The sequence below is a fragment of the Trachemys scripta genome, chromosome 22 (assembly GCF_013100865.1).
Source record: "Trachemys scripta elegans isolate TJP31775 chromosome 22, CAS_Tse_1.0, whole genome shotgun sequence".
Taxonomy (NCBI): Eukaryota; Metazoa; Chordata; order Testudines; family Emydidae; genus Trachemys; species Trachemys scripta.
The window spans coordinates 12,479,707-12,503,770 of NC_048319.1; the positions used below are offsets into that span (position 1 = coordinate 12,479,707).

Genomic DNA, 24,064 nt, shown 5'->3' on the forward strand with positions numbered 1-24,064 from the left:
CTCTTTTCTCCCTCCCCCCAGAACCCTCCCAGCTCTCCCCATCAGCCCCACAGACAAACAGAGCGCCCCTTTCTGGTCAGAGGCAGAAGTGCAGCTTCCTCCAGCCTCTCGAGCCGCCCCGGGACCGTCCGGTGGTTAGAAGCAGCACAGACAAAGGGGAACCATGTCCCTGTCTGTGTCTCCCACAGGCCTTGAACCTGGGATCCCTGGAGCTACACATCAGAGCTGGCATCCTGGCCAGCTAGGAGGCAGCAGCAGACTCACAAACCCTTCTGTTTACTCTGGCCACCGGAGAGAGACCCCCCCACACCCACAATAGAGTCCTTTCTGCTGAGCGGCAGTGGGCAAAGCAGATGTGGTTTGTCCGTCACATCAGAGACCTGGCTGGTTCCCATTCCCAGCTCTGCCTGCAGTGATCTCGTCCAACCTCTGCTAGCGATCACACAGGCAGGGCCTTGGCTACTGAGGGCTCAGAGATACTGGGGAGACCTCAGATGAGAGCCCGTGGCTTGTAGCTCCTGGCACCTGCTGCAGGGCCGGGTGAGAGGGGGGGCCTCTCTCACTGCAAAAATGTTGCATTTGACCCCCGGGGGGGGGGGGAGGGAAGGCACAAGTCAGGGGGCGTCTTTGCCCTGATCTCAACAGCCGTCGTCTCTGGCTGGGCCAGGCAGCTGCTCGCAGTTCTGTATTTCAGCTCGGGGAAACGGCCCCCAACAGGGTTTCCAGCTGGCAAAGGACAAAATAACGAAGGGAGGGGAGGGAACCTTTGTGATCTGAAAAGAAATCCAAGGTGACCAGAACGGGCCTGAAATAGCCCTTTGCAATCTCAAAGGGAATTTTATCTCAAAGCCGCGCAGCTAGCCAGCTGCTTATCGCTGGCTGCCAGCTTGGGAGGGGGTCAGCGACAGAGCGAATCGGGCTGCTCCGCTAATCAGTCTCCTTCAGCCGCCCTGGGCCTGCTTTGTGGGAGCAGCCTGGCATACACTAGATGGACTCCAAAGTGTCCGAACCCCAGGGCCAGCGGGCAGCCGTCTCTCTGTCACACTAATAAATGGGCCCTTCCCAGACTGAGTTTCATCTGAGGATCTCAAGGCATTTCAAAACCATCGGCTCCACCCAGTCGGAGGGAAGGATGGATTATTATGGTTACATTCACCCATTTTACTGATGGGGAAACCGAGGCACGGAGCACTTAACCCACTCATTCGTGCACACCTCCCCCCCCCCCCCCCCCCGGCCACAGCTGGGAAACAAAGTCAGGACTCCCAGTGCCAGCCCTTGGTTCTAACCACTAGGCCACCCTGCCTCACCTTCAAGTTCTTCACCAAACTCTGCGTGGCTGCAGGGAGGGTTTGAATCTCCCCAAAACTAGCCTACCCATTGCTAGGCTGATGGCTAAATTCTCTCCATGATGGAATGGGACTGGGACAGAGGCACATGAAAGCCAATAACTCCCCACCTGGGTGCAGAGCTCCTGACGGGAATCAAGCCGCGTGGCACCACATGTCAACACTGCACATGCCGGACGCTGGAGTCGGACAAAGACGACTCACACAGCTTGAAAGTCTGTTTCTAACAGTATCACTGGTCCCCGAGCCACCTCTTTCCGGCGTATTTTCTGTGCGGCTCATTTGAGTTCCTGAGCCATTGAGGAAAAATATACCAGCCCCTGCCCCTGCCAACACAGTCCTGCCCGCCTTGCCAGAAAGCGCCGCTCCTTTGGGATGCCCCAGAGGAGCCCCTAGCCGGGCACCCCAGATCAGAGGCCGCTTTGGCAAAGGCCAGCCTCAATCAACGGCACCCAGGAGCGTCTAACACCAGCTCAGCGTGAAGCCATCCTCCCACCCATGTCTCCCAGTTTGCAGCGCTTGGCACGCTGCTCCCCAGTCGCCCCCCGAGGGCTGGGTTTCAAAGCGCTCCATTCCCATAACCGGAGCCCGATTTTCAGAGGAGCTCACGCACATGGAGTGACCAGAACTTCCTCCAATGCTCAGGACCCAGTCAGCGCCCATTGAGAACAGGGGCGAATCCCCCTCTCACCCGGCCCCTCATTGAGAAACCCGGGAGCTCCTGGGGGTGGGCTACCGCACTGGAGCCAAAAGTTGGAGCTGAGCTCTTGCCAGTGTGACTGCGAGTCACAGGCCCAGCTCCCAGGAAGGAACACCCGAGGCCTATGCTTCGGCCTGGGAGCAGAGAGAGCAGCTTCTGACCATTCTCTTCCCTCTGACAACACTCCCTGCCTCTGTTCAAGCATCCGAAGGACCCCAGTAAGATTCTCCAGCGCCTTCCTTTGTGCTCCAGAGGCAGGAACAGAGAGGAGCTACTCAGCCACTTTTCCTCCTAAGCCCAAGAAAAGAAAAGAAAAGCAAGACCCAGGCCGAGGGCAACAATTATGCAGAGAACAACATGTCTAGTCTGGCCGGTTGTCTCTGTCACGCGGAGACATCTTTCTGCAGCCGTCTGGTGCCGCTATTCTGCGCCTTGGCCTAGCTGTCACAGCTAGCGTATTGCCGCCCCTTTGTCAAATGCAGCCCCGGCTCTCCCGGTACCTGGCAGGCCCCAGGAAGGAAGGAAAGGGGCGTTCTCAGCTGCTAGCTCGGCCCCAGTATTGGCTCTGCCTGGTTGTTTGCTGGGCTAACCCTGATGCCATGGCAGAGAGAAAGCCGCACCCCCTTGGAATCTGTAGGTAAGATAGTCAACAACCAGCACCGAAAGTGAGGCTTCTAGGCTGTCAGTGACTTTTGAAAATCACCAAACAGATTCAGGGGGAACCAGCCCTAAATCCTTGTCTAGGCACCTAAATAAGCGAGTGCCATGTGCCCAGCAGCGCCGCCAACCTCAGAGGCTGTTTTCAGGTGCTCCCATCTTCCATACAGAGGTGCACCCAGTGCAGACTGCAGCTCCCAGCATGCACTGCTCCCTCAGGAGCCAAGCAGCTGGAATGGGATTTATAAAACAGAATTTACATCGACAAGGCCCTTCACGCAGGGATCTCAAAGCACTTTGCAGAGGGGGGATGCACGGACCCTCTCGTGCCCCTCGGCGGTATTATGATATAGCTGGGGAAACCAAGGCACAGGGAGAACGGTGGTGATTAGTCCGGTGTCAGCCAATACACCCCTGGCGTAGATTCCAGGCAGAGTCACTGGCCTCCAGTCCTAGACTGGACCCACTACCTTAGCTGTGTGTCCTCCTCTCCTGCCAGAAGTCATCATCCTTCATTTGTGAGAACACAGTCTGTTGCCATGGAAAGGAATGTGGCAACACAAAGTCAGGTCATGTGATGCCTCCTATCAGGATCAGACAGGAAGGGGGAGGGTGGAAAGTGGGTCTTTAAACAAAGATCTCCGATGACCCCCGACAAGTCAGGAAAATCTAGTATGAAAGTAGGGTGACCAGACAGCAAATGTGAAAAATTGGGACAGGTGGTGGTGGTGATATGGGGGGGGGGGGGGTAATAGGAGCCTATATAAGAAAAAGACCCAAAAATCGGGACTGTCCCTACAAAATCAGGACATCTGGTCACCCTATCTGAAAGTACCTCATTTTAAATCAGAAATGAAGAGATGCTGTTTGCCCTGATTATTAGTTTATTACAGTAGCACTTAGAGGCTCCATTGTGCTAGGCACCAAGGGGCAGATTTGGCAAGGCACCCCTTCTGCCTCGCCAGACTTAATGCTCCCTCCTCTGGCAGGACTAGGGCCTGGGGTAAATCAGCCCCACTCTGGAGCCTGTCTGTCTTCCCTCTTCGGGGTTTGTTTCTCAGAGCCCTCCCCGGTAGGCCTCTGCCAAACCAAGGGAAATAACAAATGGGGAGACCTTTCCCTGGCCCCCGCAGTGGGGCAGGCGTCCCGTCACTGGCCCCAGGGTCTCAGCCCTTCCTCTGAACAGGCACTGGGTCTGGATGTCTCCCCGATAGGGAGGGGCGCAGTCTCTCACACTAGAGAAGCTGCTCTCCCTGCTGCTTGCAACCCCATCTCTCCCCCACCTCTATCTCACCAGGAGAGAGATTTTAATAGGTTTCAGGCAGCCCTTAATTGGAGTCAGGTGTCCTTAATTGACCTGAAGTAACCTCTTCCTGGCTTGTTGGAAAAAGGACCTTTAGCATTCCTGGGCTAATACCTGTTTTGCCAGCCCCTCCTGCAGCCGTCCGGCCTGACTTCGTCACACTGCCGTAATACCTGGAAAAGGCTGGGCCTGAGAGATCGGGGCCGCGTTGTGCTAACTGTTGGAAAGTCCCTCTTTCCTGAGAAACGTCCTGATCGGTTCCCCTCAGATCGTTCCCATTGCTGAGTATTTGGGGACCATATGTTCTTCCATTTCCATGTGGGATAAAAGCGGGAGGAGCTGAGAAAAAACCCTAAAAACCAAACAATTTCCTGGTGTGACTGTGCTAAGCCAGGGCATATAAAGCCACGTTTTTTGTTCTGTGGACCCTTTGTTGTCTTGTTTCTTGCACCTTCCCCCCACAAACACACCCCAACCCTGGGCTTTGTGCAAGATATTTGACCGGATGTCTTAAATAAATAAATAAAATCCCACAGACCTTTGATATAAGCCTCCCTTCGCTCAGAAACGTGACCCATTCCACTTAAAAATTCGCTGGCTGATTTCAAAGCAAACGTACCAAAGGCAAAATTTCCTCCTGGAGTGAGACCATTTTATCCCCATTTCCAATCTGGGACAAGCTGTAATAAACCTTTAAAACAGGGGCTTGGGAAAGAAGTACCAACAGACCCGTAACTGCGGCAGCCCTAGATCGAATAACCACATCAGTTAATGCACCCCTCGCCTGGGGCCTTCTGCCAAGACCAGGTTGTCAGTGGAGGTGTGTGAGCATCTTTCCATAGAAACCCCTGTGAAATTATGGAGACAGCTAAAGTGGATGTGAAACAGCTGATGAGGAGGAAAACCCAGTGGGTTAAGCCAATCAATCAAAAGCTTCTGACTGGCTAAAGGCTCTGGGCCTTAAAGCCAGTCCAGGTGGGACGTTCTCTGCACAGATTCAAGACCTGGTTGAGGCGTCATTCTTACGCCCTGGCAGCAGGCAGGAAATAGGTTGCAATGGAAACAGATAAGCCAGGCTGCCTTCGGCTGAGCGGAAGAGGATCTGCCAATGTGGAGCTGTTTCTGCCCCAAAACGTGGCTTTCATGGCGTGGACAGTGGATTATTTTAAACTCGTCAGGCTGTACAAAGGGACCTATTTATTCTCCCCCGAGCCCCCTTCACCGCCTCGTGTGTTATTCCAGGCCCTACAATTAACAGCTCTCATGGGCTGATTTGCAGGCGGTGTCACTGTGGTTGGCGTATTATTCAGCGCTGGAAATAGCAGCTGATAGGGAAAGAGCAGCATCAGGGCCAAGGACAGCACCCCCGCCCATTTCCCTACTGCTGGAGGGGGAGGGACCGGGGGGGGGGGTGTCTTGGGAAAAGGAAATGAGCCAGACCCCTATCCCAGTGAAGTAAAGGGACAAAATCTCCCATTGATGCAGACGGCAACAGGATCACGGCCATGGTTAAAATAACAATCACGATAAAATAAATCCCGGGCACAGCTGGGACCTGGTACATATTGAAGTCTCAGCACCACGCTTCGGAGCTCCCCCCAGCCCCGCCATGACCCCCACTTTGCAGACAGGGATCAGTGACATGGGGTAGATGGGGTGACTCTGCCACATGGGCACAGGGAATCTGAGGCATCCTGAGGCCCATGGTTGGGTCCTTAGCCAAAGGCCACATGTCCACAGCTGTGCTCTTTCAGCCAGGCAGCCAACGCCTTCCAATCGCTCGTCTCCCCTCTCAACCCTGGTCTGCCTGGGGCGCCCTCCGCACACTGTGGCCAAGTAGCTCTCAAGCTGCTCCCCTAAGCACCCCCCATGGTGCTGCCAGCCGGCCGTGGCACAGATCTGCCCAGCTGGGGAGGACTGGCACCCACCCTCTGGCTGCCTCACTCCTTAGGGCAAAGACTACGTCTGCTCCTGAGCCCGGCACAGGCCCACCTGCGCGTCTCGCATGGCAGAACGACATCCGCATCCCTGTGCAACACAGCCGGGCCCTGGTGTCGGCTGAGTTTTCACTTCTCATCCAGAGATCTCCTAAGGTTTTACAACAGTGGGCCCCATTACGGATTACAGATGGAGAAACTGAGTCACAGAGAGGGGATGCGACTTGCCAAGAGTTAAACAGCAATGCCAAGGCAGAGCTGGGGCGAGAGGCCCGGACTCCGTAGAACCAGCCAGATCACCCCCAGACGCGAGTCCCGCTGGTGTCCAGAGCCTAGTTTGCACCCCAGCCCATAGTTCCACATCTCTGCTCGATTCCTTGCTCACTCGGGTCCCAGTCCTGCAAGATGTCTCCACACATCCTCAGCTTCCACTGGGGGGCCTCTCAGGATCAGGCCCTTTAACGTTACTACCCCCACCTACATGTCTTGTGTGCACCTGGTGCTCAGCTCCCAGAATGCCTTGCATGCAATCTTTGACAGCCCCCTTATACCTACAGCACACCTTAAATCAACCTCCCTCAATATTTTTCATTCCGTTACTGTGTCTTTGCAGAGCTGTTCAGTGTCGGTGTCATGCAGTGCTAGCTCTGTGGGAAAGGGGCCTTCTACACCAACAAGCATCGTAGGCAGGAGGGGATGGACCCAGCAAACCCCAGAGCCGCTGACCCTGGCCAGCCCAGGGAAGGCCCGCCTATGGGGATCACTGGGGCGCGGCGCCTCCTGAGAGCAGGCCACGGAGGCTAGAAGGGGAGTCGTGCAAGGCAGTTTTGCTCTGAACTGGCCCAGTTCCCCTCTCGGCCCCAGCAGGCTCACTCCACTGACTCCCGTTCCACACTGGCGTGAGAGGATCAGTCCCCGGGCTCTGAGCGGTAGCCAGGTTGGTGAGATGGAAGCCTGGCTCCCCTCTGGCTGCACTGGAAATTTCCAGCCATCTCCCCCCTCTCCCACGCACGCCGCCCTTGGCCTCATACACACCAGCCGCCTCGCCAGCCCCCCACTCCGCTGTGATTTATTTCCCCTTCCCCACCTGCGCTGGGTCCCCTCCCCCGCCCCGGTTGGCCGCTCGCTTGGTATTCGCCCCGTGTTGCTGCCGGATCCGGCGGAGCAGCCAGCGACAGCACTTTTCATTCATTCCGTTCTGCGCATCATTCATGCTGGGACCTGGTCATGGGGGAGCGAGAAGAATGACATCTACCAGCTTCAGAGGGCTGGGGACACACGACCCGCCTTCCTTACCCCCCCCCCTTGCATCGACCCCTCCCCCCAGGCTGTGATCTCCTGGCTGGAGGCATCACTCACCTCCACACAGCTTGCACATCTGTGCAAGGCACCAAAGGGAGCAGCGTGCATGGCTGGGTGGGCGTTTCCTGGCTCGTGAGCGGGGTGTGAAAAGCCAGGGCTGGCGCTAGCTGTGTGCAATGCAGCCCTGCATCTGGGAACGGCCCCTGCTCCAGAGGCCTCCTTCTACGCAAGCAAGGATCTCGCCAGCAGTGGGCTCACTGCTACAGAATCATAGGGCTAGAAGAGACCACAAGGGCCAGAATCCTCTCCCTAGCCCGCCACTCCACCTCCCCCATGGGCCCTGAAGCCACCCTGCTCCCCGATGGAAGGCTGGCTGGGACCCCCAAACACACACATGGACACAGGCCCCGTAAAATCTAGGGCTGGAGCTGCCGGTAGCAGGTGAAGGCCGTGCTTGGCCCAGATCTTAGTGTAGCAGGAGGCGAGATGGAGCATTTGCACCGAGTTTCAGATGGGGTCTAACCCTCCCCACCCCCATGCCAGCAATGCAGGGAGAGGAGGAAGCCAGTGGTAGGGTCCCGCAGCAGGTGCTGTGTCGCTTGGGTTCTAGACACAGCCCCCCTTACTGATGCCAAGAGGGGTTCCCTACAGCTAGGGCAGGCCAGCATTGTGCTTTGGGTTGGACAGCACGTCCCCCGCCCCCTTCCTTACTGCTTCTCCCAGCCCCTGGAGCCAGGCTGGGAAGAACACAGGAAGAGGTGCCCTTGTGGGGGGGTGGGGGGGTTGGTCTGGACCCAGTAAATGCAGCACAAGAGATCTGCTGCCCTGGCTCTGGAGCCAGAATTGCAGAGATGGGGTGAAAATGGAAAACAATGGAGGTCACCAGGCACCTCCCTCTGCCTGGACCCTGCTTCACTGCAGTCAGTGGGAGTCTTTCCTGCATGCTGCGCAAAGGTTCAGGGAGAAGAGAGGGATTGTGGGGGGAGGGTCTCTGGCTGACTCACCCCCATGAGGCGTTATTCCCTCCCCCAGCAATCTGCCGGACCCCAGCTTATCCTGTCCGCATGCGCCACCAGCCCCAGCCCGACCCGGCTTTGCATCGCTCCAGCGGCTCCCAGGCGAGGATCTCAAAGTGCATGGCCCACGTGAACAAGGCTGGAGCCTGGCTCCCTTTCACCCACTTCACACAGTAAGGGGGAAATTCTGGCACACACCCTCCCCTCCACCACACCCCAGGATCCCCTCACTCGCTGACTGGGGGCTGGAGCTGCTCTGGGCTCTGCTCCCCCCGCACGGGAATGGCATCTGGAGTCTCCTCAGCATAGAGCTGTCTGGTCCTGCTCCCTCCTTAGCCAGCGGGGCGTGCAGCCAAGTCACCCCTTCCCCAATGGGGATGGAGCATTGCTTCCACCACCCCACCTCCACAGAAGCCGTGGAGACTGCGCCCCCCTGTGCTGCTGATCGGTGCCCTCTAGGACTCCCGGCTACGCCGCATGTGTCCCTGGTGAGCCTCTAGAGCCTTCTAGCCCTGCCCCCTTTTTATCTGGGGGGACGAGGCCTACCAAAGAGCTGGAAGAGACGATGCCTGTGTGTGCACAAGTGTGTGCGTGTGTGCACAAGTGTGTGCGTGCACGTGCACACTCTGGATTTCAGCAGAGGCCATCTCAGAGAAGCCAGACATACTAAAATCAACAAGCTTCAGGCCCACAGCCGCTACTGCCTGGCGAGAGAGGAGGAAATGGAGATGGGGCCAGATCCTACATCAATACCCACCATTGGAATCAATCGAGCCAGGCTGACTTCCTCCAGCTCAGGAGGGGTTCCTGCCATGCCGCCCAATTAAGTACATAATTAGGTGCACTTAGGCAGCCTCAGTTTATGCCCTGATGCTTGTTGATTGGAGCGTGTCCTCTGAAGCTCTGCTATCAGCCACTGTCAGAGAACACCGGGCTGCAGTGGGCCATTGTTCTCTGGCAGGAGCTGTATTTAAGGAGCTGTTTTAATTAACAGGCTTGCCAGGGGGGTGTGTGTGTGTGTCTCTCTCCCCATTCCAGCAGTCTCATTACATACATTGTATTTCAGGCCTGAATTGACAGGGGGCAAGCTGTGCCTAAGGCCCCCCCTTTGCAGCACATTCCCCCCGCAACAGCCCCACACCTGTCAGGGTTTATAAAACCATCGGGCAATATAATGCCTCAGCCGTTCCGCGCTGGTGGGCAGCTATCCGCATTAGACCCTGCTAGGGCAGATAACGGCCCTGGTTTTACCCAGCCACGGAACCTGCCTTTGCAAAACCCAGTGTACATTTACGGTGCTGCAGGTGTGGATTTTAATCACCCATAATCTTCAGAGGTCTGTGTCCCTGCCCTCTGCTGGATGGAATCAGAACTGCACAACTCTGTCATGGGCACTTGACTGCTAAGAGATTCTCCGTTAGTGCCACTGGATGGATCTTGTGTCTTTATCCCTACAGCTGCCAGGAAATCGTAAGCGGGGTGATGAACAGGGTGGAGACAATGGCAATTTCTGGCTGTTGTCGGGTTCTTGCAAGGCCACCGTAAAGGAAAGGGAAGGGTTGGCAGGAATTCCGCAGAATCAGCCCTTTCTGAGAGCAGCCTTACGAACCTGCCACGCAGCCCACCTGCAGTCCAGCCAGGCAGAGACCAGTGTGCATGCGAGGGGGGGGGGGGGGGGGAAGTCTTAGTTTCCATAAAAACCACTGGCTACTGAACCCTCACCGCACCCCTGGGGAGCTGGAGCAGCCAGAATGTCATGGGGTGTCCCAAGAAAGTCTTAAAACTCCAGCAACTCCTTGATTCAGCCAGCACCCCCCTCTGCAGCTCTTATCTCCTGAGGACAGGCACCCCCTTGTCCCCAAGCCACTTTCCATCTCCCTCAGCCAGGCTCAAACCATGTCCCTCAGCAACCTGGGGGAGGAAGCCGCCGTTACAGCACCAGTGCCATATTACAGCTGGGAAACTGAGGCACGCAGAGACCTGCATTAGCAAATGCCCCCCCCCTACTTTGGTGCTCTTTGGAGAGCTGGTTTTCAGAGGTGCGGAGCACCTGCAGCTCCCATGGCTGTCAGTCAGCACTGGGGGCGCTCTGCACCTCAGAGAAACAGGCCCCATGTGTCTCAGCCCCCAAATACCGAGGTGCTCAAAACCCACAGCCTGGGACCCAGCACATCAGCGTCAGAGCAGGGCCGAGCAGACCGGAGGGACGTGGCTCAGATCTCAGCTGCGTCACCTCCCGTCTCACCATGTCCATGGTTTACATGATATTTCAGGGCCTTCTTTCATTCTCCTTCCAGCCCATTAATAAAAAGTCACCCCCCAAACAACCACCCTATTAAATACAGAGCCACAGGTGCACCCCCGCCCTACGCGCTGGATCTGTGTTCCTTGCTCTCCAGGATTTCCTGAGCCAGTCAGACTAAAGGCTCCTGCCCACCTGCCTGCTGGGGAGAGCTCAGCGGCTCCCCCCACTCCAGGCAGAGGGGTTCTCTTGGAGGACAAGGGCAAAACCTCCCTTGTTTCCTAGTTTTGGATTTGGCAGCACCTGGTGGGTCACCCATTCAGTGTCTCCACATGGCAGTGGCCAAAAGAGGGAATACCCCCGGGGTGCAGCCAGCAGCCCCGAGTGTGTCCCCCCCCCAGCTGGTCTGTCATCCTACTGCATGTTTCCAGTCACCCATTGGACAGAGAGAGCTAAAGGCCAGGTGCAGCTCCCCCAAATGCACCCCATGGGATCCACCCAGCTGCCCATGGCACAAAGGGGACCTGATGCAGTTGCCCCATCTCCTCTCACCTTCCCCACCCCAGGGGGTCAGAGGCTCCAGTGCTGAGGGTGGCAGGCCTGACACTAGACTAAGGCACAAGCTGGGGGAGTGAACAGCAGTGCAGGAGCCAGCAACTTCTGGGTTCTGTTCCCATCTCTGAGTGACCACAGATGTGTCATTTTGCTGTGCCTCAGTTTCCCCACCTGCAATACAGAGATCATGTCTTTCAGTGCAAGAGGGGCATCGGGATATTGGTAGGAGGAACTGAGCCATGAAGGGCACCCACTGCACAGGTTTGTGACACCCCCCCGCCCCAGTTAATTTCCAAACACTGAGGCATATACTCACACAGCTGCATTTGCAAAGATGGCTATTGGTTCTGGGTGCTGTAGTCTGAGCTCTCCTGGGGCTGGGGTTCCAGACTTGCTGAGCACCCGCAGCTCGAGCTGAGAACAAAGAAAGCGGCAAGTGCTGCGCACTTCTCAAAAAACAGCTTGTGTGTCACCCTGGTCCCAACCTGCCAGTCTCCAGTGCAGAGTAGAGCAGCCTTAAGGCTGCTCTATTTTGAGTCACCTCACAACCATCCCCAGACACTGTTCCAGCAACTGGAGACCAAATGGAAGCTGGGAGCCCTAGCCACGCCCCTTTCCCCAGGCCACGCCCTGTACACTGGAAGTGGGACCAGTAGAGGAGCAGCAGCTTAAGTGGCTGTATACTAGCTGGGATTCTCCCAGGAGGCAGGGGAATCCTGAATGACGGCATCTGCTGGCTCTTGGCCTCCAGCTCAGCACACACCAGGCCCAGTGCTTGGGAGAGTCAGGCCTGCTTTGCACAGACGTAAGTAGCTCTGCCAGGGGTGAGCCCGGGGCGGGGGGGTACTATATGTGCCCAACAAAGGAATTTAATGAGTAGAGGGATTGCAAGCCTGCCTTCCGCTCGGGGCATGTCTGTGGCTGTCTTCACAAGCCGAGTGTGGTGCAGGCCCTGGAGAGTGGGGATGGGCATGGCCTTGCGTGCTGCCTTATCACCCCCTCCCTCCCCGGGGCACTGTCTCCCCAGCCGGGCACCAGAGATCTGACCCAGTGCTGCCTCCCAGATGCCTCGGCTTTCATTTCGCAAGTTCAGGCTTGTTACGAGGCAAGTCCACCCCATGCCCCTTTGGGGGGGCAGCAGCCCCAGTGTCGCAGCCCCGCGGTTAAGTCTGCCTGCTTGCCTTAGCCTCAGGGCAGTACAGCCCAATGGCCAGAGCCAATATAAACACCCTCTCAGGCAGGCTGTGTGGCCCAGTGGCCAGTCAGTGTGGCTGACCTCCTCAACATGGCTGGGCAGCCTACTGGCCAGAGTCAATAAGGTTGCCCTCCTTAGCAGTGCTATGCGGCCTAATGATCAGAGTTGGGGAAGTGGGCCACCACCTGGGGCAGGGGACCCAGGCCCTCCCTCTCCAGGGGTCCCAGCCAAGTGCCTGGGAGAGGTGAGTGCCTGTGCCATTGGGATCCAACCGAAACCCACTAACTCTAGATCCAGTCCTTTAACGGGTCCACTGTCTAATTCCCCTGGGCTACCTCCTACTGTATTTCCTGATGCTGTGGTCTGGACATTTTCGGGTTCTCCGAGCGCCTCAGCCGGCACTGCTCCCAGCAGCTCCAACCTCCCTTGGGTGTCTGCAGATATCCAGGCATCTGCCTGGGTCTCGGCACCGCTGGCTCCCACGGTCTGGAGTTTTGGCTACTACCATGCTGGAGCCTGCAAGGTGCATCCTTCCTCTCCAGCAGTCAGCCTAGAGTGCAGCAGGGCTGCTCCCTTTTATAGGGAAGCGCATGCCCAGCAGGGGCCAGGGGGTGTGGTTTCTGCTGCCAGGAGTGCTGGCTTAACCCTTTCATCTCCAGTGCGGGGCAAGTACACCCCGTCACAAGGCTGTTAATCAATAATAATAAGACCAAGCTCTGATCAGTAGGCCTCAAAGTAGATCATTTATCCCCATTTTGCAGATGGGGAAACTGAGGTACAGAGAGGGGCCGTGACTTGCCCCAGGTCAGTGACCGAGCCAGGCATAGAACACAGGCATCTCAAGTCCCAGCGCAGTGATCTATCCAGTAGACTACACTGCCTCCTAAGCAAGGCACAGCAGGGCGCATTGTCCTTTCTCTTTGCCTGCCTAACTCCATGGACAGCAGAGGGGTTCTTCCCGCTCTCCCCGGGGGTGGCTGAGAAGGGAACCGGACCCACAAGGAGCAGTGTCCTACCATTCCAGCCGGTTGTACTGGGGGCATCACATGTGGCTAGACAGACAGGAGAGGTGGCTGAACCAGCAATTCCAACAATATCTTACTTGGCCATTCTCTCCCTGTTGTCTGATGGTGCGGAACACGGCCAGACCTGAAGAGGGGTGTTTCACCCCCACTGTGCCCTGGTCTGGCCAATCGCAGGCGGGGCCGGACACTGGAGCCCCACGTGAGAGGGTTTGTGACAGGGAAGTGTGAGCACTGGGAGTCCGACAGAGAACCGTAGGGTTAGGAGGGACCGCAAGGGGCATCTAGTCTGACCCCTGCCAAGATGCAGGATTTGTAGACATGGGAGATGAGTGGTTAGAACTCATGGGAGTCGGGATGCTGGTGCTGGACGAGAGGGGAGTTATTTTGCTTCTTGTTGCTCTATGTAATACCTCTGTGAAGTGGGTATAAATTCCTTCCTCCCTCGCAAGGTGGGCCGCGTTCCCAAGGCTGCAATGTACCCTGAGAAGGACGAAAACAAGGCGCTTAGGCATGCCCTTGCCTAGCCTGGGGAATTGTTTTCCACGCTGAATCCATCCGCCTGCCGAAGTTCAAGCCAAAATGTCTCCCCTTCCCTCTCCCAGCCCTGTTACCGAACTGGGTCTCCCTCCGAGTACAACTGGACTCCAGAAGATACAAGCCAAGAGGAACTCCGCTGAATCTCTCAGGACCCGATCAAGTACCCCGGCAGCAGGCATTAGCCAAGACACACAGTGCCGATGGCTTTGAGCCTGGGGACGGAAGAGGCCAGCCCAGCAGTGGCCGTGCTTGGCTCCATTACCATTGGCACTGACCGATACCCGCCTCCCTGGCTGGGCAACATGCTGACTACAATAGGCATTGTTTGGAGCTAGATTCGGAGACAGCCGTCAGCTATCTGAGCATCTGGCTATCACTGTACCCCAAAACCACCACCCGAGGGAGACCCTCGGCAGGGGATGTCTAATGAGCCGCTGTGCAAAGCAGCACATGGCAGCGCGCCCGTGCCCATCGCCAGCTCTCTTCAGCTGCCTGCTGACCGGAGCACCAAGCACAGGGAGTCACCCCGAGATCTTGAGCAAATAAATCAAAGAGAGTCCTTTCGCTCAGCCTTGTCTGGCTCTGATCCGCCCCAGGCCCCACCCTTTGGTAGCAGGCAGCCAGCCGTGGCCGGGTGAAGAGTCCAAGGGGGCTGCGTTTTGATCCGAGCCGTTGTTTCTGGATGAGAAGCCTGCACCATTAGCCTGGTCCGTGGCCAATGGCTGGACAGGAGCATGGACGCCCTGGAGAGGGACGCATGGCTGCAACAGCAGGCCAGCGGGGAGATGGTTCCTATGTGGTTGGGTTTACGGCCCATCGGTGGGGGTAAGTGCAAGGCGTCCGGGCGGGTGGATTTCTGCGGCAGGAGCCCAAAGGCCTGGTGTACAGTGGCCACAACGTGTGAGAGCAGCTTTGGGTTACGTGTGGTCTAGTGGGTGGGACGCCGCTCCCCTGCTGAGTGACCTGGGGCAAGTCCCTGCCCCTCTCTGTGCCCGTTTGCCCGTTGTCTCTTTAGGCGGGAAGCTCTCTGGGGCAGGGCTTGTCTCTTACTTGGGCTGGGCAGCACCCAGCACTACCAGGTGTGGAGCCTCTCTCTGTCCTTTACAATGCGTCATTACCGCTGTTCTGGGAGAAGGGGGCCTGGAGCCAGAGCCGCCTCACCTCCGAAGAGTTGGGGCACAAAATTAACCCGCTCCAAATGCAAATTTCATTCCTAGAGCGCGACGATTCGCTTGCTGCTGAAAGGCAGCCCTTCCCCTCAGCCATGTAATGATACTTAGCAGTTACACAGAGCTTTGCTGACATTAGCTCATCCTCTCCCCAGGAGAGGAAGAGTATCTCCATTTTGCAGATGGGGAAACTGAGGCACAGAGCAGGGGCATGACATGCCCGCAGGCAGACAACAGGTCTGACTCCCAGTTACCCCGACCCTGCTGCAGAGGCAGATATGGACGGAGGGGCTTTAAGCTTCCTCGGCACTCCCTGCAGTGCTCTCTGGAGTAAGTTAGAACAGCCTCGGGGCTGCTCTAATCTACGCTCTGCCTCCGTATGGTGCCCTGGGGGGCAGTGAACGGTCGTGGTGCAGTGTGCTGTGGCCATGCCCCAGATCTTGCTCCTTACGCAAAGGGCTGGGAGCAGGGCTTGCTTGGGGGGGGGAGTGTTCACTGAGGGCCATTCCTGCCCCCTTTACAGCCCCCTTACATTGACAGAGTGATAGACAAGGCCCTGCGCATAAATGAGAGGGGGGTCCAGCCAATCTGTGCTGTTAATGATTGGTACTGAGCCCAGGGCCGGCGCAACCCATTAGGCGACCTAGGCGGTTGCCTAGGGCGCTAACATTTGGGGGGTGGTGACCGCGGCGGACGGATGTTTGGCTGCCCTGGTCATCGTCGGTATTTCGGGAGCAGGACCTTCCGCCACCTCTGTCGGGGGCGGTATTTCGGGGGCGGGACCTTCCGCCACCTCTGTCAGGGGTGGTATTTCGGGGACGGGACCTTCCGCCGCCTATGGCGGCAAAAAAGTTGGCGGCACTCCTGCCTGAGCCCTCCCCCACACCCTGTGCCGGAGGCTGTACAAAGAGGCAGCCCGTGTCCCATCTACGAACATGGGCGGTAGAAATGGGAATCGACCCCCGGCCATACAGCCATGCTAGAACTCTCCTGCCGACTTTCAGCCCTGGCTTGTTCCTTCTGATTATGTGGCCGGTTCATTTCCTGTTGGCAAACCCGGCTCTGAGGGCTCGTTCTGGAGGAAGTCGAGGACTTGAACAAAGGCCCCTCCGCTCTGGAGCCGCAGTATGGGACTTGCTCCACAGAGTCAATTTCAGGGTGTGCACCTGCGCCAGCCAGGGGGTTCAGAGGTACAAGCGAGCATTGTGCATTCCCGATTCTCCGGGAGCTCCCAGCCTGGGATCTCTTCCCAACCACCCAAAGAGCACGTGGACCAGACCCTCCTGCCCATGCAAGCCCAGCTCCCTTCCTCTGAGCGGCGGTGTCAGACCGGAGCATTTGTCTCTCTCTGTGCTTCCCTCAACGCCCAGCGGGACAAGCTGCAGCGCAGAGGGGAGGGGAGGGGCCCGGTAATTATACTATTCAAAGGAGGGAAAATCATTTTTTCCAAAAGCGAAATCAATGCAGGGAGAAGGGAACCGCGAGAGAAACCAGCCCAGCGCCAGTGATGGAAGAGGAGCCGTGTGTCCCTGCTGGAGCAGAACGGAAGCAAACGGAGCAATAAGTTGTGCAGATGCCAAACTGCTAATAAATAGCTAACCTGAAAAGAGGTCAGGCCCAGCTTCATCCCCTGCCCCGGCCGGAGAAGTCACTGGCACTAGAATCACCCCACCTGTGCTGAGAGCTGGGACCCGGGCTCGCTGGGGGGTGGGGGTGGGGGTCCATGTGGAGACGGATGCTAGAGAACGATGCAATTGACTGGATTTCCTCTGCTGATTGCTGGTTTGCTCCTGCCCCCGTCTCTGCACCTCCACCTCCTTCTGCACCCACCTCTCCCTCCCTGCCCCGCCCTGCAGAACCACTGGGGAAGGTGAGACCCGGAGTCCTGATCAGCTTTGTCTGGCAGGGGCATCACCTGGTCTACATGGGCCGTGGTTCTGCTCTTGAAGTCTGATGAAGTGCAGGTTGGACTCCACCCTTTGAGTCAATGGGATGGTGGTGAAAGTTTCTATATTAACCACAGTGGCAATGAGAGACCCTCTCCAGCGTGGGCAGTGGATGGTCCCCTCCATACTTCCCCAACAACGCACCTCCGTCCTGACTGCCTCTAGCAGAGACAAGTCACGCTACAGCCTGACCGCCCCGCTCAGATCACAAGGGCAGGGCCCAGCTGGCAGCTTGGGCTGGGGGCCCCGGTCAACTGACTCAGTCTGGCCGTCCTTATGTTCTTACGTTTAAACCCACTGTGAGAGCAGACCCAGGCCCCATGGAAGGGCCCCGGGGATTTGTCTCTGCTTCAGACTGAGCAAGTCGTTATAGATGTAGGCCGGTGTGTGGGCGTGTGTGAGCAGCTGTCTCCTCAGCCGGTGTCAGGCAAAGGCCGTGAGTTATGCATCAGCTGAGGAATTAGCTCCCCGAATTTGTGCTATTGATACTGGGAATCGTAAGCCAGTTCTCCCCTGCCGGGCAGTGCTTGGTAACCAGGGCACAGAGCAAAGGGGGTAAAATGCTGCCAAATGCGAATGGGGAGAGTTTGGGGCAGGCGTAACTAGCAACACAAGGCAGAGCTGGGCTGAGCGTCCTGCCGAGAGCACGGCCCCAGGCCAGACCCAGAGATGCTGGAGGCAGCTGGGTTCGGAACCTTCCTTCTCCTCTTCTGCCGGTCCCTATGGCCATGACGTGCCACAAACCCCCACCCAGCCTTCCACTCCAAAGCCACCTGCTTGGAACGGGTTGGTTGGTTTTTAATTGCGTTTTGCAAAGGGCTGGCCAAGGGAGTCTTTTAACCCATCCGGGGAGAACAGCCGCTTCAGACCCCCACACACACCCAAAACCCTGCTGCGACGCTAAATCTGGATGTTTAATTGACCCACTTGAAGTTGTTTTAAGCCTTTCAAAACAAGGGCTTTGAACAAACATCTTGCGGCGTCCTAATATTACAGACACTTCAGGAAGGCGCTTTAATCACGTCAAGAAAACACCACCGCCCAAGTTCCTATTTATAGGACTCCTGGAAGTTAGAATCCACAAAGAAATGACTCCAACGTCGTGCTGGTGCTAAATATATTCCCAGGAGCTGTCATTGTGTCAGGCTGGCAATTAACAGCCCCGTTCCAGGAAGAGGCCGAGGCCCCCAATCCTGCATCGTGGCCCATACCAGGGGCCCCATTGATGGGTGGGTACGTCAGATTGAAGGAGCAAATAGACATTGCATTGCGCAGCTGGGTGGGTAAGAATCCATTGTCTAAGGGACTCACCAAGGAAAGGGGGTGGAATTCATTCATGTGCAGAGGCCCCACACAGGCTGTGTGCGTGTAACCAACACACCTCCTGGGGGTGGGGTTCTGTCCCATCTAGGGGCACCGAGACCACTGAGAAAGAGAGAGATAAAATGAGTCTGCTCTCCAGCATTAGCTAACAGACATACGGCTTTTAGCTCATGCGATAGAAGCTCATGTACTAAGCTCTAGAGGTCCCAGGTTTGATCCCGTCTGTCGGCGTTACATGCGCCAGCCACGTCCCGTTTGGAGAATGTGAGTGGCACATGGGCCCTCCTCCAGTGGGAAGGAAAGGAAACAGAATCAGGCCAACCTGGGTGAAAGAGGGATTTCTTACTGTTCTATTTATTTCAGATACCACGGGCCAGATGCTCAGTGGTGTGGACTGACAGGTTCACCGAAGGCAATGCGACCGTGCCAATTTATACCAGTTGAGGATCTCTCTTCCTCGATTTAAAGAGCAGTGGAAAGGAAGGGCAGATCTTCCAAAACTGGGTGACTGGGCAAGAAAATGGCAGACGAAATTCAATGTTGATAAATGCAAAGTAATGCACATTGGAAAACATAATCCTAACTATACATATAACAGGATGGGGTCTAAATTAGCTGTTACCGCTCAAGAGAGAGTCATTGTGGAGAGTTGGAGTCATTGTGGAGAGTTCTCTGAAAACATCTGCTGAATGTGCCGCGGCAGTCAAAAAAGCGAACGGAATGTTGGGAACCATTAGGAAAGGGATAGCTACTAAGATTGAAAATACCATAATGCCTCTAGATAAATCCATGCTGTGCTCAGACCTTGAATACTGAGTGCAGTGCTGGTCACCCCATCTCAAAAGAGATATTAGTACAGAGAAGGACAACAAAAATGATCAGGGAATGGAACAGCTTCCACATGAGGAAAGGTTAAAAGACTGGGACTGGTCAGCTTAGAAAAGAGACGACTGAGAGGGGATGTGACAGAGGTCTATAAAATCATGACTGGTGTGGAGAAAATAAATAGAGAAGTGATATTTACCCCTTCACATAAACACAAAAACCAGGAACCAGGGGTCACCCAATGAAATTAATCGACAGTAGGTTTAATATAATGAAGTACTTTTTCACACAACGCACAGTCAACCTGTGGAACTCATTGCCAGGGGATGTTGTGAAGGCCAAAAGAATAACTGGATTCAAAAAAGAATTAGATCAATTCATGGAGGAGGGGTCCATCAATGGCTGTTAGCCAAGATGGCCAGGGATGCAATCCCAGGCTCTGGATGTCCCTGAACCTCTGACAGTCAGAAGCTGGGACTGGATGATGGGATGGATCAGTTGATAATTGCCCTGTTCTGTTCATTCCCTCTGAAGCACCTGGCACTGGCCACCTTCGGAGGATAGGATACTGGGCTAGCTGGCCCATTGGGCTGACCCAGTATGGCCGTTCTTATGCTCTTCAGACTAGATCACTGATCAGGGCTGGCCTGGGTTTTTTGTGTCTCTTGCATTCACAGAGGTCACCCTACACCCCTGTTTGCAGTTTGCAGCCCTGGCTATTAGAGGCAGTCTCTAAAACTGTTCTATGATATATTGTGCTGTATTTCATTGCAGGACCCACAATGGCAAGCAGAATATAGTCCTCTGCTGGGATTTCTGGGGGAATCTGTGTAGGGCTCCTGTCGGGATTCGAGGAGAAGATTTAACTCAGAGCGGGGAGGCGTGGGCAAGAGTGAACTGAATCTATCAGACAAGGAAGCAAAAATAGACTCAAAACATGGGAGGACTGTAGTGATGTTACTTCCCAAAGTTGCAGCAAGTGCCTCGGAAGCCGTTTAAAGATTTGGGGCCAGATTCCTGGCTGGCGTCAGGGAGATAGCGCCACTGGAACACCATTGATTGAACCCAGCTGGGAATCTGGCCTTGACACTTTTCCACCCGGAAGCCTGCCCAGAAAAAAACAGTGAGGTGAACCCTGCTGAGCCCCTTGGTAATGAAACTTGTGCATTCAAAGAATCGAACTTGTTCCGCCCTGGAGCTATGGTGCCCGCGCCGATTTGACTGCCCCCTGGAAGCTGTGCTCGTTACAGAAAGATGTTCAGAGTTGTCGGGCTTCGTCAGAAAAGCAGGCGGGGGTGTGGCTCGTGCACTGTTACTTAAATCCTCCAGCCCAATGCATAAAAATAAACATGTGCCGTCAGATTGTTTGCCCTACTTTTCCCTGATCGGTGAAATTAAAATGCCAGGGGCAGAGGCGAGTATTTTAGCAAAGGTTGGGCTTGATTTCGGAAGCTTCCAGACTTATGCTCCTTTAACGAACTTGCAAACCTCATGGAAAAGGAAGGGAAAGGCAGGGAGAAACCGAGAGCCAGGTGCAACGGGCAGCCAGGCCTGCTGAATAGCTATTGCAGGGAGGGGGACAGGTGGGTCCCCCTCTCAACCCGCGGGGGAGGAATCACTGAGCCCAGAGAACCCCGCACAGCGCCCCCCAGCACTCACGGGTGTCTGAGGAGTCAGTGGACACCACCCAGAGGAATCCAGCTTGGAGGCGTGATCGGACGAGGGGCTGGGAACAGGCGCCGCAGTCACAGAGCCACCCCCCCCACCCATCCAGCTTTCTCTTCCTGGAGGGAGGGGTGTCTGTCTTGGCCAGTGCCAGGAGGAGGTTGACAAGGAGATCTCATGACTTTGTGGGGCCACGGAGGGGGTGTATGCTAATAGGGGTGACGGATTCTTCCTAAAAGTGTGGGGGGGAGGCACGAGTCCCCGCCCTCTCCATGGCCCCACCCCACTGCTTTTCCCTGGCCAAGCCGGAGCTGAGCAGAGGACCCCAAGCCCCTCCACCTGCCTGGGGTGGAGGGTCTGTGGCTTCGGCTTCGGCCTGGCTGGGGGGTGGGGTCTTGAGGGCCGAAGAGCTGACACTGGGCCATGAGCAGTGCGGGCAGCTGTGGGGAGCCACCGACCCTCCAACTGCCCTGGGTGGGAGGGCTGGGGGTGGGGACACAGAGCGGGGGCTGCTTTTGGGACCTCCCACCCCAGGTGGGTGGAGGCTCCATGGTTCCCCGGGATGGGGGGCAGGGCCTGGGGGGAAGAGGAGGGCAGGGGGCCAGGGTCCTGGTGAAAAGTGGATGGGCTAGGACCTCACAACCTCCCCGTTCCAGTCCCCCTGACGCTAATCCAGGAGGTGCAGGGCAAAGTGCAGCTAGACTCTCAACGAGACATTCTGGGGGAGCAGGAAGAGGGGCTGCAGCCAGGCTGTGAACCGCGCCAGATACACACCCATGCTCCAGGCTTCACGGTGGAGCCGCCCGCCAATATCCCCGGCAGGCCGGGGCCCAAGGCGGGACATGCGTGCCATAGAGGGAAGGCACTCGGAGCCTGCCAAAAATCAAAGGCTGCACCACCAGCAAACCACAGGACGCCATCCCTCCGTAGTGAATTCATTCATAAACTGTTAGCAACCGAAGCCTGTCGCTGGAGCACACCGACCAATCTGCTCCGTGATTTATAGGAGAAGCCTTTAATAATAACAATCAACCCCCTTCCCGGCACACCCCGCCCCCTCATCAATCCACAGGGCGCCGCAAGGCAGCAAAAGGCTATTTCCCCGATCATTTATGGCAGGCTCTTTATTAATTTGCACGCCTAGATTTGATGCCCGAGGCTCGGGGGACTGATCAATGGAACACATAAATAGAGCGGTGTAATTGGACCGGGTGGGCTGGCCCTGCCTCTTTCTGGCTGGCACGGTGGGCAAAGGGGGTGCTTTATTCCTTAACACGTCTGCGGGTATCCTCCAAAGGCAGACACGGGGCTTATAATTAAAAGCCGATCGCCTCCTGAAAGGTCTGCTGGGACAAGCCCTGGTAAGAGGGCGTCATTTGTGTCGCCCCCTCCCCCCCATATGCAATTTCTTTCAGCGCACTTGCCAAATATGCAAAGACGGTCTAAAAATGCTGGATGGGTGTGCCAGCCTGGGCTGGGTTTTGTGAATGGAGAAGGCTCGCACACTGCTCAGGGTTTCAGAAGGGCTCCACGCAGCGGGATATTCAGCCAGCACATTGGGGGATCGCTGCTCCCCGCAAACAGCCTCGCTTTGCCAAATAAACCCCCCCTTCTAAATCCTGGAGGGTCTTCCACCGAGTGCTTTCAAAGCAGGATTAGCATATGCGAGGCACGGGTGCTACCAGCTAGCCCCCTCCCTCCACTGCCTGTGCTTCTCAAAATCACCAAAAAGCTCCTAAATTCCACGCTGCACATCCTTCAAAGTTCAGCCCCAGCCAGCCCCTTATGACAACATTGCTAATTCTTTGGGAATGGATCAGAACAAGAATACCGACACGTTTAACGGGAAATGGCCGTCCATGGAAAAACCCCACAATCTCTCTCCCTCCCCCCCCAGATTGGCAGTAGAATGCCAAGTATAAACGAAGCAATCTTTCCAAATGTCACCCCTCAACTCGCTGACTTCAAAATGAATAAAAGGGCCTTGGAAAGATGGGCTTGGAATTAATCTCAGTTCAAAAGGAGAGAGAGAGAAAAGCCAGTGCATTCAAGCAAAGGTGCAAATCACGCCTCGCTACAAAAATAGCTAGCCAAAAAGAAAAGTGAAAATCAATTCTGGTCTAAATGAGCAGTGCAAATGCTCTGCACAGGATTAACCATCATTGCAGCGAAAGCAGCTCTCGGATTAACCCACATTCAACTGCCCTCTTTAAATCCCAACAGTTAGACTCTAGCGTGGAATAAATACCAACCCAACCCACCCGCAATAATCGCTTCCAAACAAACCCACAGATCTGTCACTACAGGGGGGCAGATAGGAGCCATTCAATGCACAAACATATTTGCGGGTCTTGCCCTGATTGCCACAGACTTCCTCCATTATTACAAAGGCATCCTAAAGACAGGCACATGCACGTCCACAAATTAGCCATGTGCTGAAGGTGGGAGAGAAGGAGATTGTCTTTCAGCTGCCAGAGTGGATCATTTATTAAATAGCCCCATTTCACACACCCCCCAGACAAATTCCCTCTGTTAGTGTCTGTTTCTAATGCTCTGTTCCCGCAGACCTCAGCTGGGCTCAGATAGACACGGAGTCACTGGGTTGCAACACAGACAGTTCTACTCCCAGCTGTTAAGAAGCCTGGCAGTATGGATTGCACAGAGCCATCAAATCGGTGTGCACAGATATATAAATATATACCCCCGGCTGGTCCTTTCCTTACCTCCAACGCAGAGCAAAGACATGTTACGTCCTCTTGTCTGCTACCACAGCGGCTCCAGGGGACTTCCGAGTGAGCTGTTAGCTGGGTGCCTGCTTGGGAAAGGGTGTGTGCTTGCTAGAAAATTGCATACTGCTCCATCTGCCTCTGTGTGGGCTGCCCCTCACTCTGGTCGCTAGCAGCCAGCCATTTTGTTCCAGCACCAAGGCCTATGGACAGCTCCTGACGTCAAGCTGATGAGAGGCAGAAGGCGGGTGTACTGGGGGCACCTGATTAGCTGGGGTTGGGTCTATTCTTAAAGGCACCCGAGCTGGCTGTCAATGGAAGTGTCTGTATGAATAATGCACATCCATAGACTCCCCTTGGCTCGCCAACGCCCAAAGCACTCGCAGGCCGGGGGCCAGCGACCATTAGTACCTGGCTCTGGGAGCAGATCGCCCCCCACCCCGCAGCGGTTCACCGGAAACCTGCTCATTTCCCCTCTGATGCATGACTTGGGGGGCTTTCTGGGGCTGTCTGTGCGGGGGGGTCTGGGGAGGGGCCTGCTCCGAAGAGCACCCTGTCCAAAGAGCGTCAGAGGGCTGGTGTCTGGGTCTGG

The 24,064-nt window shown here is 56.0% G+C and overlaps 1 protein-coding gene across 1 annotated transcript in view; it reads right to left on the minus strand.

Moving 5' to 3' along the window:
• UNC13A (unc-13 homolog A) overlaps window positions 1-23,690 on the minus strand; it is a 126,609-nt gene extending 102,919 nt beyond the window's left edge. The window contains exon 1 of the mRNA XM_034755596.1: window positions 23,470-23,690. Within this exon, the coding sequence (XP_034611487.1) occupies window positions 23,470-23,491 (22 nt within the window). The 5' untranslated portion in view covers window positions 23,492-23,690. The remainder of the gene's footprint in view (window positions 1-23,469) is intronic.
• Between the last annotated feature and the right edge of the window lie 374 nt (window positions 23,691-24,064).